This window comes from Callorhinus ursinus, unplaced genomic scaffold (assembly GCF_003265705.2).
Source record: "Callorhinus ursinus isolate GAN/ISIS: 27379988/994484 unplaced genomic scaffold, GSC_fseal_2.0 scaffold34, whole genome shotgun sequence".
NCBI classification, from domain to species: domain Eukaryota; kingdom Metazoa; phylum Chordata; class Mammalia; order Carnivora; family Otariidae; genus Callorhinus; species Callorhinus ursinus.
The window spans coordinates 13876828-13895099 of NW_027397096.1; the positions used below are offsets into that span (position 1 = coordinate 13876828).

At 39.5% G+C, this 18272-nt stretch overlaps 1 protein-coding gene across 2 annotated transcripts in view; it reads left to right on the forward strand.

The window, feature by feature from the left end:
* The first annotated feature begins 377 nt into the window (after positions 1-377).
* HSF5 (heat shock transcription factor 5) overlaps positions 378-18272 on the forward strand; it is a 45794-nt gene continuing 27899 nt past the window's right edge. For both annotated transcript variants that reach the window (XM_073879554.1, XM_025851036.2), the window contains exons 1-3: positions 378-1065; positions 7342-7716; positions 17075-17172. In XM_073879554.1, coding sequence (XP_073735655.1) covers positions 462-1065; positions 7342-7716; positions 17075-17172 — 1077 coding nt within the window. In that variant the 5' untranslated portion in view covers positions 378-461. The remainder of the gene's footprint in view (positions 1066-7341; positions 7717-17074; positions 17173-18272) is intronic.

Genomic DNA, 18272 nt, shown 5'->3' on the forward strand with positions numbered 1-18272 from the left:
ATTCGAAATCCCCACACGCCGGTTGTGGGATAAACACGAATCTTCGTATTCCACGCCGGATAATCAGGCTCATTTCTTTGCAGATTTAACCTTACCTGGTGGGCAGCAACTCCGCCGCAGTCTGGCGGTTCGGGGACGCCGCCAAGGGAACGCGACTTGCAGCGGCCGCTCCCCACGCTGCTGCACGCGGCGTCGTCGGGCGGGCCGGGCGGCGCGGCGTCCAGGGGGCGGGTCGGCTCACGCCACATTCCGCCGCGCGGCGGGAACTCGAGGCCCCATTGGCTGCGCTGCAAGGCGCGGCGGGGGCTTGTGCGCCAACGGTCCCAGGGTCCGCGGCGGCCAGGCGCAGGCAGCAGGGGGGGCAGGGCGCAGCGAAGGCCGGGCGGGGGGGGGGGGGGGATCGAGAACGGGGTGGGAGAGCCAGGCTCGGCGGGGCGAGTCCCATTGCCCAGGCGGGGGCGATGGAGGAGGCGCTGCTCTCCACCCCCATCAACCCCAACAACTTCCCCGCCAAGCTGTGGCGGTTGGTGAACAGTCCCCGGTACCGCTCGATCCGCTGGGACGGCCGTGGCGAGGGGCTGCTTATCGACCAGCCGCTCTTCGAGGCCGAGCTGCTCAGCCCGCCCGGGGCAGGGACCGGGGGTGGCGGCGTGGGCGGCGTGGGGGGCGCCGGGGCCGAGCCCGAACTCTTCAAAACCACCAACTTCACCAGCTTCATCCGCCAGCTCAACCTCTACGGCTTCCGCAAGGTGGTGCTGGGCGGGCCGGGCGCTGCGGGGCCCGGGCCGGGGCCAGGGGGTGGCGGGCCGGCGGGCGACGGGCCGCTCCACCACTTCCACAGCCCGCACTTCCGCCGCGACCAGCCGCAGCTGCTCGTGCACCTCAAGAGGCTCACCAGCGCCAACAAGGCCAAGCTGGCGGCCGGCCTGGAGGTGCCCTGCCGGCCGCCCAACCGCTTCCAGAGGCTCCTCATCACGTCGGCCTCGGCCTCGGCCTCGGCCTCCACCTCCCCGCTGCAGCACCAGGAGCCGCCGCCGCCCGCGGGGCCCCGGCCCGAGCCGCACGGTGAGTCCTCGCCCGGGGCAGGGCACATGGGGCACCGGGGAGCAACCGCCACTTCCGAGGGCATTTCGCACATCCTCCCCTGTGAGGTGGTCCGCTTGCTGCTGTGCTTCCCGAGAAATACGCCACGTCACCTCCACCGTTTCCAGCACCCCTTTCCGCCAGTACCTCCCCTGGAAAGAGGCCATAAGCATTGAGTCCCTTCTGGTTAGTTGTCCACTGGCGGCCAAAGGGACCCCTTCCGTAGGCTTTCGCTCTTCCCGGCCCCTCTGGAACTCCAAACCTCCATGGCCATTTACCTTCTTGAGACCCTTACCTTACCTTGAGCGCCTAGAGTCAAGTAGCACTAGGTCAGGAAGAAACACCGAAGGGTCTCTGCTCTAATGTGAAGCAAAACAGAGTTACTGTAGAGGGTGCGAATATGATGGTCAAGGTAGGAAGGAACAGAGTCACAGCCACAAAAACTTAGAACGTTTATACCGACCGAGGGAAAGTGAACAAGGTACCTTGGGTGGAAGTGTGTCCTTGAAGGGACAGGCCGTCTTCCACCCCTCAGACACATCTAAGAAATCTTACAAGAGGTGTCCTGACACTAATCATGTTCTAGGTTTGAGGAATGGATAGAAAGGTCGACATTGTTTATATATCTTAAGAGCAAAAACATAGGAATATATTTAATTGTTTATAAGATACTGTTCCTGCATACAATGAATTGGCTAAACATCTCTTTCATTGTAACTAATTAGAGCTGATGTTTACTGAAGGTGTTATGGTTAGGCAAACATAAGGCAAAAATGGTGTTCTTTACTGTCAAGTTGCAGTTTATTTTACTTTTTTTTAAAGATTTTATTTATTCATTTGTGAGAGAGACAGAGAGAGAACAAACAGGGGGAGAGGCAGAGGGAGAGGGTGAAGCAAAGCAGACTCCCTGTCCAGCAGGGAGCCGGATGCGGGACTCGATCCCAGGGACTCGATCCCAGGACCCTGGGATCATGACCTGAGCCGAAGGCAGACACTTAACCATCTGAGCCACCCAGGCACCCTGTCAAGTTGTAGTTTAAAAAGAATTTTGGAAAGTTCATATTTACAGTCTTTGAATCTTTCACTCTACACCTTTCAGTATTGAAAGAACTTTCTGTAACTGTATTTATGAAAAGCTCAAAAATTCTCTGTGGTAGAAAATTATTTTATCAACTTGATTTCTGGTGCTCTTCCCCCTCTTCTGGGAAGGTGAGGGTGGCAATATTCCTTCTCTCTGTGTAAAGAGTCCATGATATGAGGCAGTATTCCAAGAGAGCAACTGGATATAATAATGAGAATTGATTCTTTGCCTTCCGTAGAAACATTTTCACCATGTTAATTTGGATTTAACATAATGTGTAAGGATTATTTTTCAGGTATGGGAAACTTTAAAAAATATACAAAGAAAAGTAGCACTTTGTTCAGTTTAACCTCAGCCAAGGGTTATGAATGAGGCAGCATTTTGTTCATTTGGAATTTAGAAGATAAGGGATTATAAACTTGTGTGTCTGTGGAGTTTAGAAGATAAGGGATTAGGTTAGAGTTCTAGTAACAAGATGGAAAAATAGCAGTGGCCCAGGAATGTTCTAAAGGAATTCTAAAGGAATATTAAGCTGCTTCCATGTGATGGCATTTGATTTTGGTGGGGTATTGAATGGGGAAAGGCAGTGGAGATAATACCATGGCATACATTTGGCAGAATCTCTGACATGGATGTTTGTTTTTCAGGTTGTGTATCTGGTGGGCGTAAGGAGAAAAGACTGGGAAGTGTGTTCTTGGGAGAAATAGGATAACCACTTCAAACAGAGAAACCTATACGTGCATACATAAAAAGAGGATCTTGCTCACTTTTTTCACCTCTCTGACTTTCTTTTTCCCTCACCTATGTTAAACCCAGTTGTATTCTAAGGATAGAGTCCATTTTATTTTCTTTGATTTTTATTTATTTATTTTAAAATATTTTTGTTTATATGAGAGCAAGCACAGGTGGGGGGAGGGGCATGAGAGAGCACAAGGTGGGGGAAGGGCAAAGGAAGAGGGAGAGGCAGACTCCCTGCTGAGCAGTGAGCCCAGCACCAGGCTCTCCGTCCCAGGACCCTGTGATCATGACCGGAGCTGAAGGCAGGCACATAACCAACTGAGCCACCCAGGCGCCCCGGGTAGAGTCCATTTTTTTTTTTTTTAAGATTTTATTTATTTATTTGACAGAGAGCACAAGCAGGGGGAGCAGCAGAAGGGGAGGGAGAAGCGGGCCTCCTGCGGAGCGGGGAGCCCGATGCGGGCTCGATCCCAGGACCCCGGGATTATGACCTGAGCCGAAGGCAGATGCCTAACGACTGAGCCACCCAGGCGCCCCAATAGAGTCCATTTTAATTAAAGAAATACAGGGGCTGCCTGTGGTCTCATTGTCTTCACTTATAGTTCAGTTGGGTGGCATTTTAAAGATTTTTTTTTTTAAGATTTTATTTATTTATTTGACAAGAGAGAGACACAGCGAGAGAGGGAACACAAGCAGGGGGAGAGGGAGAAGCAGGCTTCCCACAGAGCAGGGAGCCTGATGCGGGGCTCCATCCCAGGACCCTGGGATCATGACCTGAGCCAAAGGCAGACGCTTAACGACTGAGCCACCCAGGCGCCCCCATTTTAAAGATTATTGAATAACAAATTTAATTCATACTTTTGCTTTATCAATAATACATCAATCCACATATAACTAGATCATTGTAGTTTTCATGCATTTACTATTTTTTACTGTCCTGCCTGTTGGTATGTGCAGAAGATCTGTCATTTGTGGATTGTCTATACCATAGGCTTGATTCACTAAGGAATTGTGTTACTGGTGTGGGTGGGATGTAATTCTAAGTTCAAGAATACTGGGCCAACTTTGCTTTAATTCTGTGCTCTAAGCCCTTGGCTCTTCTGTTTGTCTTTACATATTTTTTTTTTTTTACGTAATTTTTATTCATCTTGAGTCTTTCATTAGTTTATGCCTGACTATACTGTTGCTTCTTAGTTTCCACTTTGTTTACTGTGTTCTACTTCAGCTTATGGTTTGAATACTTCTGTCTTTTTTTTTTTTTAACAATAGAATCCTTTAAGTACCTATTTCTCTTATCAAGATCCATTGAACTAACTGTCTTGTTCACCTTTCAGGAATGTACTTGATAAGAAATGTGAAGACCACATGTTTTTCCTTTTTTTTTTTTTTGGTCCACTTTTGTTATTTTGCACTTAAGTGGCAATTTATTTTACAATATTTGTTAACAGTATTTGTTAAAACTTTCTAAACTAAGTAACAAATGTGAGCAATAGTAGATAATCCGTTTTGGCCTGGATATACCAAGCTCACAGGAAGCAAGTTTTTCCTGGGAATTGATTAACTCAGGTTCTTCTATATAGAAGGAATAGGATCTTTAAGAACAGAAATCCATCCTGCCTTGCATTTCCAGAGTTCTAGATTTGAACTTTGCCAACTATGTCTTGAAGATGTTCTGAAAACCTATAGATGATATTCTGTGAAGCTGGTCAGAATAGAACCCTATGAGATAACCCTTAACAGTAAATAAGAGCTGAACATGTTTTAGTTCTTTATTTAAAAAAAACAAATGAAAAGGAATGCCCTTCTAATCCTGTCCGCATTCTTATGTTAGCAGCATCTAAAAATCTATAAGTATTTAGCGATCAGAGTTTATTGTGATAGAGATAGAATTTATATTTTCATTTGAGAAATCAAAGTAGAGAATTCTTTAATTAGCTGCTTAAGTTGTTGACAATCTGCAAATTCATTAATAGCTTAACTCTAAAGAAGGTAGAAGAAGGGTTAGCTATTGCACACTGTAGCAATCTGTAGTTTTAGCATGTGAAGCATCCAAGGAAGAATCAAGTGGTGGGTAGTTTTAGACCTCAGAAACAGCTGTTGTAAAGAGCAAAAAATGTTTCTTTAGGTCTTAAAGGATTGCACTGGTAGTTCAAAGTGTGTATACATATGGAATTGTTAGATACCATTAAAACTATTTTTTTGTACTTTAGAGGAAAAGAGGAAAAGCAGTTTTTAAGAGGTGATATCATTTGAATACATTCAATCTTCTGAACTAAGATTTTTTTCTCTGTTAGATTTAGACCTCTTGATTTCCAGGGCTCTAGAATTTGTATGTATATATATATGTATATATTTGTTTTTGGCATTAATGCTTCATTCCTTTTAAATTTTTTATCATTTTTTAAGAGTTTATTTTAAGAAAATTGAATTGAATCAGGCAGTGCCAAACCAGAAGTGGTTAGGAGTACTCTTAATGCTTTAATTTAATTTAATTTAATTTTTAAGAAGATTTTATTCATTTATTTGTCAGAGAGAGTGCAGGAGAGCACTAACAGTAGGAGTGGCAGAGGGAGAGGGAGAAGCAGGCCAAGCCCCGACGGGTTGGGGGATCAACCCCAGACTCTGGGATCATGACCTGAACCGAAGGCAGTTGCTTAGCCAACTGAGCCATGCAGGCGCCCCTATTTTATTTTTGAGAGAGAGAGAGACTGAGTGGAGTGGAGGTGCAGAGGGAGAGAAAGAATTTTTTTTAAGATTTTTTTAAATTTATTCATTTGAGACTGAGAGCGCGTGCGCATGAGCATGAGCAGGGGAGAGAGGCAGAGGGAGAGGGAGAAACAGACTTCTCGCTGAGCCCGGAGCCCGACTAGGGGCTCAGTCCCAGGACCTGGAGATCATGACCTGAGCTGAAGGCAGACGCTTAACCATCTGAGCCATCCAGGTGCCCCGAGAGAGAGAGAGAATCCTAAGCAGGCTCCACACAGGCACAGAGCCCCACGTGGGGCTCCATCTCAGGACATTATGACCTGAGCCAAAATCAAGAGTCAGATGCTTAACCAACTGAGCCACCCCGGTGCCCCCTAATGTTTTATTCTTTAGAGGAAATTAAACACCAAAGAAATAGAATGAAAGATGTATAACACGTTGAATGGGATTACAGTTTAAATATTTGGAAAAGTAGGTTTTTGAGTGCCATCTTTTACCATGTAGTTTAACAGATGAGTAGCACATAAATTAGACTTTTCCTGTTTTATAGATTAGTTTAATAAAGCAGATTGAAAGGAATTTGTGAACCACATGATTTAATACATGATGTCTTCCTGGAAATAAATTAGCCTAGCTTTATGTTCAAGAATTACAGTCTGGGGCGCCTGGGTGGCTCAGTTGGTTGGGCGACTGCCTTTGGCTCGGGTCATGATCCTGGAGTCCCGGGATCAAGTCCCGCATTGGGCTCCCCGCTCAGCGGGGAGTCTGCTTCTCCCTCTGACCCTCCCCCCTCTCATGTGCTTGCTCTCTCTCTCATTCTCTCTCTCAAATAAATAAAATCTTTAAAAAAAAAAATTACAGTCTGAAAAATAAGTTCAGTTTGCAACATGTATATTTTCTTTTTCTCTTTATATAGTATTGCCCTTTGTCTGTCTTCATCATCTCCACTTTTTAATTCCTTTCTACCTTACTAGATAAGAGAAAGCAAATATCAGAATCTTTGGGCCTGAGTATGTGGATTTTTAACAAACTCTCTAGGTGATTTCAGATGTAGTAAATCAGTGTTTGAGAGTTACTGATATCTAGGAAGGGACTCTACTAGAGATCCTCTGAAGAAAAAGACCATGGAAAAGTGTTGATTAATTTAAGAAAGGAAGAAGAGAACTGAGTTAAAGTTTTCAAGCCTGACTTTTCTGCAAAGATGATCATAAAAAAAAAAAAAATTGAAGGGGAGTAAAGAACATTAACTTTCTTTTTGGTTTGTGTTATAGTTCTTGTTTGATCTACACTTATTTATTTTATATATACAGTTGAGTGTTTACTTTCATGCCTATTATTAAGGTTTCTAAATGATTTGAAAGACTGAATGGAATTTCTAAAACTTCTAGGAAGTAGCTTACAGATTGGAAAAATCTGGGTCAATCAGTTGAGGTAAAAAAAGGTAAGATGACTGAATCGTCTATAAAAGGCTTTGAACAGTGAATTTGACTTAATAATAGAGTTTGGCTACTTTGTCTCTTATGACAGTAATATTGAGAACCAAGCAAAAGTTTGATTATTTTTTTAGCATTGTATGTGTATTCTGGATTCTGAACTTGTTTTTACCAGAACTAAATTTCTGTTGTGTTAAAAATGGCTGAGAATTCAACATATTCATATTTTGTGATTTTTGGTTTACTACATCCAGTGGTATAATGTAAAATTAGTAAATGTGTTCTTCCTTTTTTACGCAGGACCAGTGGCTGTAGGACAATTCCACCGGTCATTCCGGCGAGATAGTTTGTCTCCTTACTCCTACGTATCGACTTCATCCCACAACCACAGTACTTTCCCTCTGAAAGGTTTAGATCGGACCCCGATGCCTCCTAGAACATGGCAGAACTCCCTTGGAATGCACCCAGGACAAGTGGAAACGTCTCCCACTTTTTCAGATAAAGGGGTTCCATTTCCTGTACTGCAGAGGTTTCCAACTGAGGTTACCTATACTCTGCAGCCAAGCGCCACATCCGTACACGTTCAACAAGGTCCTCAAACAATGGTCAGCTCCTCCCAAAAATATAGTAACTACACACCCTCAGCGCAGTACTCCCAAGCCTACTATCCAACAGGTATGAGAAATTCAAGTTCAGTGGCTTCTCTTAAAGTACTTTATAATGAACATTTATATTTTTAATGCATTTTTGCATGCTTAAAAATAGGAATATGCACCTAAGAAATGTCAAAGATTTCTGATGAGGGCATATTTTTAAGCAATATATAAAATTTCATTGTGTTCTTAAGGATTGTGAAAATTCTGTTGGGTACGTAAAAGTATATGTTTTTAGTATCTTTTAACTTTTGTATCTTTTAAATGTGTCCTAGTAATGAAATTAGGATGTGGTACATTGGGACCTTGTTTTAACTTTGCTGTTGGTGCAGTATTTTGTTTCTTTTCTTTAAAAAAAAATTATATACATATTATAGTTGACCCTTGAACAATGCAGGATTGGGGTGCTAACCCCCATGCAGTTGAAAATCTGTGTATAACTGTTTTTTTTAAAGATTTTATTTATTTATTTGACAGAGAGAGACACAGTGAGAGAGGGAACACAAGCAGGGGGAGTGGGAGAGGGAGAAGCAGGTTTCCCGCCGAGCAGGGAGCCCGATGCGGGGCTCGATCCCAGGACCCTGGGACCATGACCTGAGCCGAAGGGAGATGCTTAACGACTGAACCACCCAAGCACCCCTGTGTATAACTTTTGACTGCCCCAGAATTTAACTACTAATTACCTATTGTTGACTGGAAGCCTTGCCTAAGATGACATAAAGAGTTGATTAGCACATAGTTTGTATGTTATATGTAGTATATACTGTATTCTTACAATAAGCTAGAGAAAAGAAAATGTTATTAAGAAAATCATAAGAAAAAATGCATTTACAATACTGTACTGTATCAAAAAAATCCACATGTAAGTGGACCCACATAGTTCAAACTCATGTTCTAGGGTCAACTGTATATACTGTATTTTTTAATATTATAGGTGAGATTACCTCATAATGAAATCATTTTAGTATCTCAGTAATGAAGTTTAATAAAAGAACACACTATCTCTTAAAACTAAATTATATTCTTTTAGTAAAAACGTGATGGTGTGATTTGACAGTGCGGTCCCTTCAGTGTTAATCCCAGCCAACTAAGAAGTGCAGAGTAGGAGTAGCAGAGAAGAGAACCTGACAATGATAACTGACCTAGAGCTCAGCCAAGGGCATTGAAGATACACTGTAGATCTCAAGCCACTAATCGGGAATCCTTATAGTGACCATGTGTTTAGCTTCTTGTGGGGAGGGGAGTGTCTTTTGGGAGGGGTACAGTTTTGCAAGATTAATAGTCTTTCCTTTCCATTCAAATGTATCTTCGATTTTGCTGGAGCACCATATAGTCACGGTGTGTTTCATCATGTAGAGTACTTTAATACTGAGTGACAAAATGGGGCAATGGAAATAAGACAAGGGTCAAGGCTTTCAGAAAAGACCAGAGAGAGAAGAAAGAGGGCATTCCTTTGTTAAGACTCTAGGAATATTAATTTTCTCAAAAATGTAGATCTGGAAGTGATATCTAGAGGTATTTTGTTAGACCATTTCTCCTAGGGAGGAGGAAATCAAGCTAAAATAAGTGGAAGGAATGTAAATTTGGTAAGGGAATGAAATAATTTGTTGACTTTTACAAGTTCTCAATCTGGTAACTTCTGTTTGTAACAGGACTATTTTCTAGCTGTATCATCCAACTGTATTCTTTTATTATTGGCTTATTGCATTCTACCTAAATATAGGTATTTATATTAAATATTTAATATTTTAATATTAAAATATTAAAATAATAAAACAAGAGTTTAAATTAGATTGGGTTTTATATATTTTTAGAACTGCTACTGTATTGGGTAGATGGAGTTGAGAAGGAAAACGCAAAGGAAGTATATGGATTAAGGATGACTTAGCACTTTTATTAATTTTGCCTATTAGAAATCTAAATTTTTTTTACCTTCTTATGAAGAAAAAGGTTGAAGTCTAGTATTTTTCCAGATTTTCAGCTACTTCTTTGAAAAAAATATCTGTGTGATCTTTAAAAATAGAAGATGACTAAATTCATGTTAGAAGTTTTAGATCTTATGTATAGCAACAAATAGGGTCAGATTTTTATTGGTGAATAGTTTAATTCAACATTTTATTTTTTATTTGTAAAGATTTTATTTATTTGACAGAGACACAGCGAGAGAGGGAACACAAGCAGGGGGAGCGGGAGAAGCAGGCTTCCCACCAAGCAGGGAGCCCGACGTGGGGCTTGATCCCAGGACCCTGGGACCATGACCTGAGCCTAAGGCAGACGCTTAACGACTGAGCCACCCAGGCGCCCCCAATTCAACATTTTAATAAACAGATTAGACATTACTATCTAAATGATAACTTCAGCTCCATTCCGGATATGCATAGAATGTATATACACACATAGAGATAGTCTGTGTCTTCCTTACACTTGCTTTACATTCTGTAGCCCATCAGCTGGGTAATACTGCTACCCCCCTTTCTTTTACCAGTAAGTGTTTCTCTCTCCTTTCCTAAACTCCTTCCAAAGCCCCCTCCTCAAACTACTAAAGACTCAGAAGCTTCTGGGGAGTTTAAATTTGGAAGGACTGCAGCAAGAGAGATATAGAAAGGTGCTTAACCTTCCAATTTGTAATTTTGGAGGCATTTTCCCATGGACATATTAGGGTGGTTTAGGAGCCAAATTAGCCTATGTGATGATGTTTCTACAAGAAAATGTATTTCAAGTTCCAGACAATCCTCTTGGAAACACTTGGTTCCAAATTTTATGAGAACCACTTATGTATTATGTACTAGAAAACACTACAAATAGTTAATATTATTCATTCATTATAGAAATACTACTTGTTAAATTATTATAATTCAGGATATGTTATTTTAAAAATATTTTATGTTAGCTTGGATATAAAATTATAAATTAAAAATTGTCTCCAAGAGTTCAAGGTAAGGACGAGGAGAGAGACATTAAAAGAACAAGTAAGTGCTGCTGATGTTTTGATAGCTTACAGGGCATGTGAAATAGAATCTTATGTTATCTGAATTTTTGTTTTGTCTCCTTTAATAGGGATAATTGAAATGACTATAATGTTTCTGAGTTTATGAGAATAAGAAATGTCATGATCTCATGATGACATCCAATACATAGAGTAGGTCTGTGATATAGTGTAATAAGCAAAACTGCTTTGAAGATTCTGAAGTACTATATAAATAAAAGGTTGTATTGTTAGATACAAAAGACTTGCTATGGAAAAGAAAGTGCCATAAAAATACTGTAGAAGAATTTGATCCCTCCAAATTTTAGGTGAAGGAAGCAAAAAGTAGTGAGCAGTTTAACCAATATTTAGTGAGTACCTCTTTATGAAGAGCATTACAAATGACTTTTTCAAAGTTCAATAGAATATCCTTCTCAGAGGCAGGGTAATAATCACTCCCAAATCCAGCTCTTAAAGTAATAATGAAGTAACTAATTTTGGAATAATGGCCATACTTGAATCTTTTTGAAGGATTCGAGGTTTGGATCAAATTTTAGTAAACAGCAACACCTGACTTCATTTAAAAAATTATATTGACAATAAATTTGGATCTGGTCTTCAAATAATATAACCAGTAAATTTTGAATGTTGTAATATTTTATAAATCAATTTCTCTAGTAAAGCCAAAGATCGAGACTGGAAAATTGCTGGCAGACAGACTCGTAAAATGACTCATCTGAATCTGTGCTTACATTCGTCATTCCTCTCTTGAAGTGCCTGTTTTCTTTGCCTGGCTCACTACATTCTTTCCGCTCTTATCACTCCTTCAAAGACAAAATGTTGGAGATCCAGTATTGATTGACTCTTTTTAGTCTTGTTTTATCTTGGGTTCATTTTTTTCCCTCTGATGTTATTTATATAGCAGTCACTATGACCAAGCATTGTTCTGAGTATTTTCCAAATACCAATTCATTTAATCCTCATGACAACCTTACAAGATTAGAAATGTAATTATCCTCATTTTGTAAGTTAGGAAACTGAAACACAACTAGTCAGAGGCAAGGCTGGGGAACAGACCCAGGCAAACTGACTCAGGAGTCCATTCTTTGGTCATTGCGCTCTGTTACCTGCCTGCCTCTCATACAGAGAGAGACTTTTTGTTTTATCTTTTGAGAGACTCTTGCTGTCTCCTTCCTGGAGTTAGTTACTCCCAGAAAGGATAGACAACAGAAAATGATGGAGGGACCTACCCTTCTATGCTGCTGGTGGCCGTGGGACTACCCTGGATTATTGACTCATCCTACCCAAGCAGGGAGAACATACTCCCATCTGCTAGAGTGGGGGCCTAGCTTGGGGCCTCTGAGGAGTGGGGCTGCCTCCAATTCATTTCTGTATACCCTTCTACCTAGCATGGTGCTCGGCTATTATGATTCCCTAGTAAATAGTGTATTGAATGGAATGAAATAATTCTAGTGTCAGCTTTGTAGTTAATCATTTAACCTGATCTTCAGGGGATTATTTCATGACACTCCCCCTCAATTTCCCTTCCTATAAAGTGGCAATAGTAGTTCAGGTCAGGGATTAAATGAATTTAATGTATGTGAATAGACTTTATAAAATATAAAACACTATTTACATAGAAAGGAGAAAATATTTTAAAAGCTGTTTTTCAAATGAAACTACATATTAACATCCTAAAGTCTAAAAACAGTAATTTGTTAAGAATATACAACTTCTGCAAGGTACATATGATGCTTTTTATTTTTTATTGAAAAAATACATATTGTATCATTATTTAAAAAAAATTTTTTGACTTGAATCTTGGACAAAAAGAATTACTTATTATTGTGGGGTTTTGTTGTTGTTGTCGTTGTTGTTGTTTTTAAAGTAGGTTCCATGCCCAGCGTGGAGCCCAGTGTGGAGCTTGAACTCACAACCCTGAGATGGAGAGCTGAGCTGAGATCAAGAGTCAGACGCTTAACCGACTGAGCCACCCAGGCGCCCCTATCATTGTTTTAAAGTACATTTAAATTCTCGGGGCGCCTGAGTAGCTCAGTTGTTAAGCGTCTACCTTCGGCTCAGGTCATGATCCCAGGGTCCTGGAATCAAGACCCGCATCAGGCTCTCTGCTCAGTGGGGAGCCTGCTTCTCTCTGCCACCCACCCACCGACCCATCTACTCCCCACTCATGCTTATGCTCTCTGTCTCTCTCTCTCTCTGAAATAAATACATAAAATCTTTTAAAAAACAAAAAAGTACTGGGGGGCACCTGGGTGGCTCAGTGGTTAAGCGTCTGCCTTCGGCTCAGGTCACAATCCCAGAGTCCTGGGATCAAGCCCTGCATCAGGCTCCGCATCGGGCTCCGCATCGGGCTCCCTGCTCGGCAGGAAGCCTGCTTCTCCCTCTCCCACTCCCCTGCTTGTGTTCCCTCTCTCTCTGTCTCTCTCTCTCTGTCAAATAAATAAATAAAATCTTTAAAAAAAAAAGTACATTTAAATTCTAAAGATTTTATTTTTAGGCTTTTAATTTTATATAGTGTACATCAACACATACAGCACCTGGAGTTATAAGAGCTTTCCAGTGCTGTCGTTCTTGCACTCAGATAGCCTCTATTGTCAAGTTTCTTTGAAAAGGCCTGATTTTGTTCTTATGGAAAGAGGGACAGGAAGTTCTCTTTAGCTGCCAGAAGAAACTAAACAAAAGCACAATTATATTTGTCTTTCTTTTTATTGAGGTGAAATATAAATAACATAGAGTTTACCACTTTAACCATTTTTAAGTCCACAGTCCTGTGGCGTTAAGTCCATTTACATTGTTGTACTAGCATTACCACCTTCCATCTTCTGAACTTTTTCATCTTCCCCAACTGAGACTCCATACCCATTAAACACTAACTTCACATTCCCCGTCCCCCCCAGCTCCTGGCAACCACCATTCTACTTTCTGTCTCTGTGAATTTGACAACTCTCTGAAACTCATATATGAGGAATCATACAATATTTGCCCTTTTGTGATTGGCTTATTTCATTAAGCATACTGTTTTCAAGGTTCATTGATACTGTAGCATGGGTCAAAATTTCCTTATTTTTTAATGCTGAGTAATTTTCCATTGTATGTATGTACCACATTTTATTTATCCATTCATCCATTGATAGACCCTGGGTTGCTTCCACCTTTTGGCTGTTGTGAACAATGCTGCTGTGAACATGGATGCACAAATACATATATATATATATATTTGAGGGCCTGCCTTCACTTTTTTTGGGTATATGCCCAGAAGATCTTTACCCTACTGTAAGTGAGGAAGTATTGGGGTTTTAGATGTATAGTAACTTATCTTGAAACTAAATTTACTATTAAGATGTTTTTCCTGTTGAGCATTTATATTGGGGATTTTCTCACTGTTGTCACTGTACTGTTCTGGAGTAGATTCAAGTCTAAAACATTTTAATTATATATTTGAATTACCTCCATAGGATAAAAGAGTATGAACTTGTTTTCCTAACCTATAGTGGGAGTGAAAATTTTTACCATTAGATAACTTTTAGTGCTCCTGGATTTTTTTTTAAAGATTTTTATTTTTATTTATTTGACACAGAGGGAGAGAGAGAGAGGGAGGGACGGGAGGGAGGGGGAGAACAAGCACAAGTGGGGGAGGGGCAGAGGGAGAAGGGAGGAGCTCACCTCCCACTGAGCAGGGAGCCTTACAAGGGACCCTGGGATCATGACCCGAGCAGACGCTCAACCGACTGAGCCACCCAGGCACTCCTACTCCTGGATTTTTTTAATTACCAGAATTGTTTTTTAAAATGTCATTAACTATTATATTTACATCTGAAATAGAATTCTGTCCATTATTTCCAGTTTTTCATTCTCCGTGCAATTTAATGCCTTAAGTGAATACTGCCTTCAGGAAGACAGTGGAAGATCTTTATGCAGATGAATGTGCCTTAGGATATAGTGATAAACTTAGTTTTATAAATGGCAGTGCTTTCACAATGCTTTCATAATATAACTGGGTTAATTTGTCATATATTAAGCACACAGTTGCATTTCTATAGCTAGGTTTTTCATATTCGGTAAATTTACTAGTATCTTACCTTGTTCTGTTTTGTTGACTGTACAAAGTCTGACTGCACTGGTAAGGAAATAGCCACTGAGGAATCTTTTTGGATTATCTATTCACGTCCCCCTTTGCAGGTAGCTTTCCACTTTCCATTTGTTATTGGAAACTTAAAAGGACATTCAGCATTTTGGTGTTTCCTTAGATATCAAATCAGCTATCAGCTATATATTAATATACTCTCTGTTGTGTATTTTACTTTATCCAAGAAATTTATTTTAAAGTATACTTTAACAACTATTTAAAATGTGTAAGCAATGGAATCAGAACAATATCAGAAAAATAAACCTAATACCTTTCATTGATTAATTTGTAACAAAATACTATTTCATGGTACTCTCTCATGAGTGAAAACCTGCAGCTCCTGACTGAGTCTTTTCTTGCCACTAGGGGGCTAGGTTTTCCTTAGCTGTTAAAACTCTAGAAAAATGTCTGTTGTTTTCCAGAGTTTTGGCAAACCCCGCAGACCCCTCCTTGGTGTTTTCCTTTTTGGTTTTAAGTTCTTTCCCAGGATACTTATGCTTTCAAATACTGTGGGAAATCAAATTCAAATCTAAAACATTGAAATTGTGTATGTGAATAATCTCCAAAGGTTAAAGTGTAAGAACCTGCTTACCTAACCTATATTGGAAGTGATAAGAGCATGAATTTTATGTGGCCATCTTAGTAATGTCTGGCTTTTTTAATCACTGGAATTGTTAAAATGATGTAATTCAGAAAACATCAACCCTTACATGTGAATCTAAAGCAGAATTTTGTCCATTATTTCAAGTTTTTCCTTCCATGTGCAAAATTTAATGGCTTAAATTGCACATGATATTAGAAAAATATTTCTAGTATACTTTCATGAACTTCTGACATTTTAAAAATCAGTAGTCAATAATAGAGAAATAGGGAAACATTGCAATGAATTTTTACAATCCTTAGGCTAATTTACTTTCAAAGATCATAGAATAAGATTTAGTAATTTTATTAGCATACACAAAAAAATGTGGGCATAGAAAGTAAAGACAACTTAAAAATATAGTAGTTTAAGTATAGTCTTATAGTAAAGACAGCTTAAAAATATATTCATCAAGTGGAGTTCTAGTAAAATTAAAATGTTACATTTTAGGAAGAAGGAAAGATTAGGGAAGTATTGTACATTAAAGAGCATGTGCTTTGAGGTTTGATTGCTGGCTCTGTCACTATTAGCTTTGTGACTTTCAGCAAATTATTTAACATCTCTGAGCTTTAGTTTCCTTAATTTCGTAAAGTAATGTTAATACCTCATTCAATTGTTGTTTGGATTAAATGAAGCAATATATGTAAAGCACCTAGTACTGTGCCTGAACATGGTAGGTGCTCAATAAATGTCGTCCTCTGTTTAATCCAAAGGTGTGATCTGTTATAACTGATTCTCATTCGTTCTGGAGAGTCTCTCTCTGGAAAAGAGGAGACTCAACCTATTATTAAGACTGCATCTGTAAGTATAACTATCCCAGTACAAAGAGTTAATCTTTTTATGGTATCCTAACTATAAAGAGAAAGCTTGAAAAATGTACTTCTTTAGTTAAAATAATAGCAGCATTAGCTATTTATTTTTTGATTGCCTACTGTATGCCAGTACTATCCTAAGTGCTTTATACATATTAACTCATTCATTCCTCACAACAAACATAGTAGGGTATGTACTATTATTATCCCTATTTTATTAAGCTGCAGAAACTGAGGCCCAAAGAGATTAACCTTGCTCAAGTTTATACAGCTATTAAAATTTTGGAACTGGGCTCCAAAGCCAGACAGTCTGGCTTTAGATTAAAATTCTTAACCATTTCTTTAAATGGTTAAAACATTTTTGTCTGGATTTTACTCGATGCACTGTATAATGGTAGGAATGTTTGGAGAGTATTTCACTTATTTTATCCTTAAAACACACCCTCCTCCAAATGTTTGTTACTGTTAAAATGATTGAAACAATTATTTTGGAATTCCAAATATGTTCTGATATTTTCAGTAAAATGAAATTAGTTTCAATAAGAATAAATGTTCAGTTAGAAAGGTAACAAAATGTTTAGGTGCTAAAGAAATTATTAGAAAAGTAGACATGACCCTTTAAAATGATTTTTTAAATTCGTGTATTGCCATGTTGTTTTCAATAAATAATAGCACCGAGTCGGACTAAGTATAATTTTATTGCATCCACAAAGGAAAACTCTTGGAATTTTTCTAAGTTGAAAGAGGGGAGTGTGCCTTAAATGCCGCAGAGGTTACTTGTGGTTGATGACTGTTCTCTGTTTGAATCTGTCCCAGCTGTGCTACAGTGCTGCTCTCCTTCCACCCACATGGACGCTCTGAGTAGTTGTGTCACCCCCACTGCCTCTTCCTATGCACACTGCAACTACTTCCAGGTAAGATTCTTGGAACGGTGGACACACTCTGTACTTGACGGGGAGTATGATTGACCTTGCACAGTTTTAAAGTATAATTTTATCTTAATGAGTAGCCAGAGGTAAGCTGTGGATTACGGCTTCAGTTTTCTCAGTTCTAAAAAAGAGGGAGTTGATAGAAGTGATGTCTGAAGATTCAGATATCTACACAATAAGCACTAGTGTCCAAAACAGTAGGCACTAGTTACATGTGGCTATTTAAATTAATTAAAATGAAATAAAATCTAAAATTCATTTCTAGTGCTCCAAGTGTCATATGGCTAGTGGTACGGCACAGAGAGCATTTTCCTCATTGTGGAAAGTTTGAGCATTGCTGTTCTACGTTCTTCTATGGTAAAATGACTATCAGATAAACTTTAAAAGTATGTAAGTCACCAAATGACAGTTTCTTCCAAGATGATACAGAAAATTACTTTTTTAAATGAGAAAGGGAAAGTGAAATAAAAATGAGAAATTTAAGTGGTGATCCCTTTCTGCTCCCATATTGTAAATACTATACTTCAATTATTTTCTCATCATTTATTGGGGAGCAATTGCATTGATTTAAATGTTTTAGATGGCTATTTCCAGGATAAGATTAAATTCCATGCTTTGTAGTTTTATGCTGTAATTGCTTAAAGATTGGAATTATGTGTTTGCCTTTGATATCATGTAGTTGAGATAGCTTCTGTTTTTAAGAGAATATCTTACTAGTGGCATTCTGGAACTGAAAGAAACATTCGTTTGTTTTTTGTTTTTGTTTTTTGAGAAAATTACATGGGATGTCAAATTATAATCAGATCGTTGTTTGAAGAGCATAGAATCAGATCAAAGGGACTTAGTTGGACATTTTTAATGGCAGGTACCATCAAGCATGATAGTCCAATCTGTTCATCTTCACTGGAGGGATATGTCTGTCCCACAAATTAGATGCTTTTGTTTGTGGATCTGGACACACTCTCCCTTGGATCATACTGGAGATACTCCTGATGGTGTTTATGTTTTGATCATGTTTATGTTTTAAATAAATTATTTAACATATCCTTAGAAATATCCTTACTAGAAAGACAATACATGTTTGT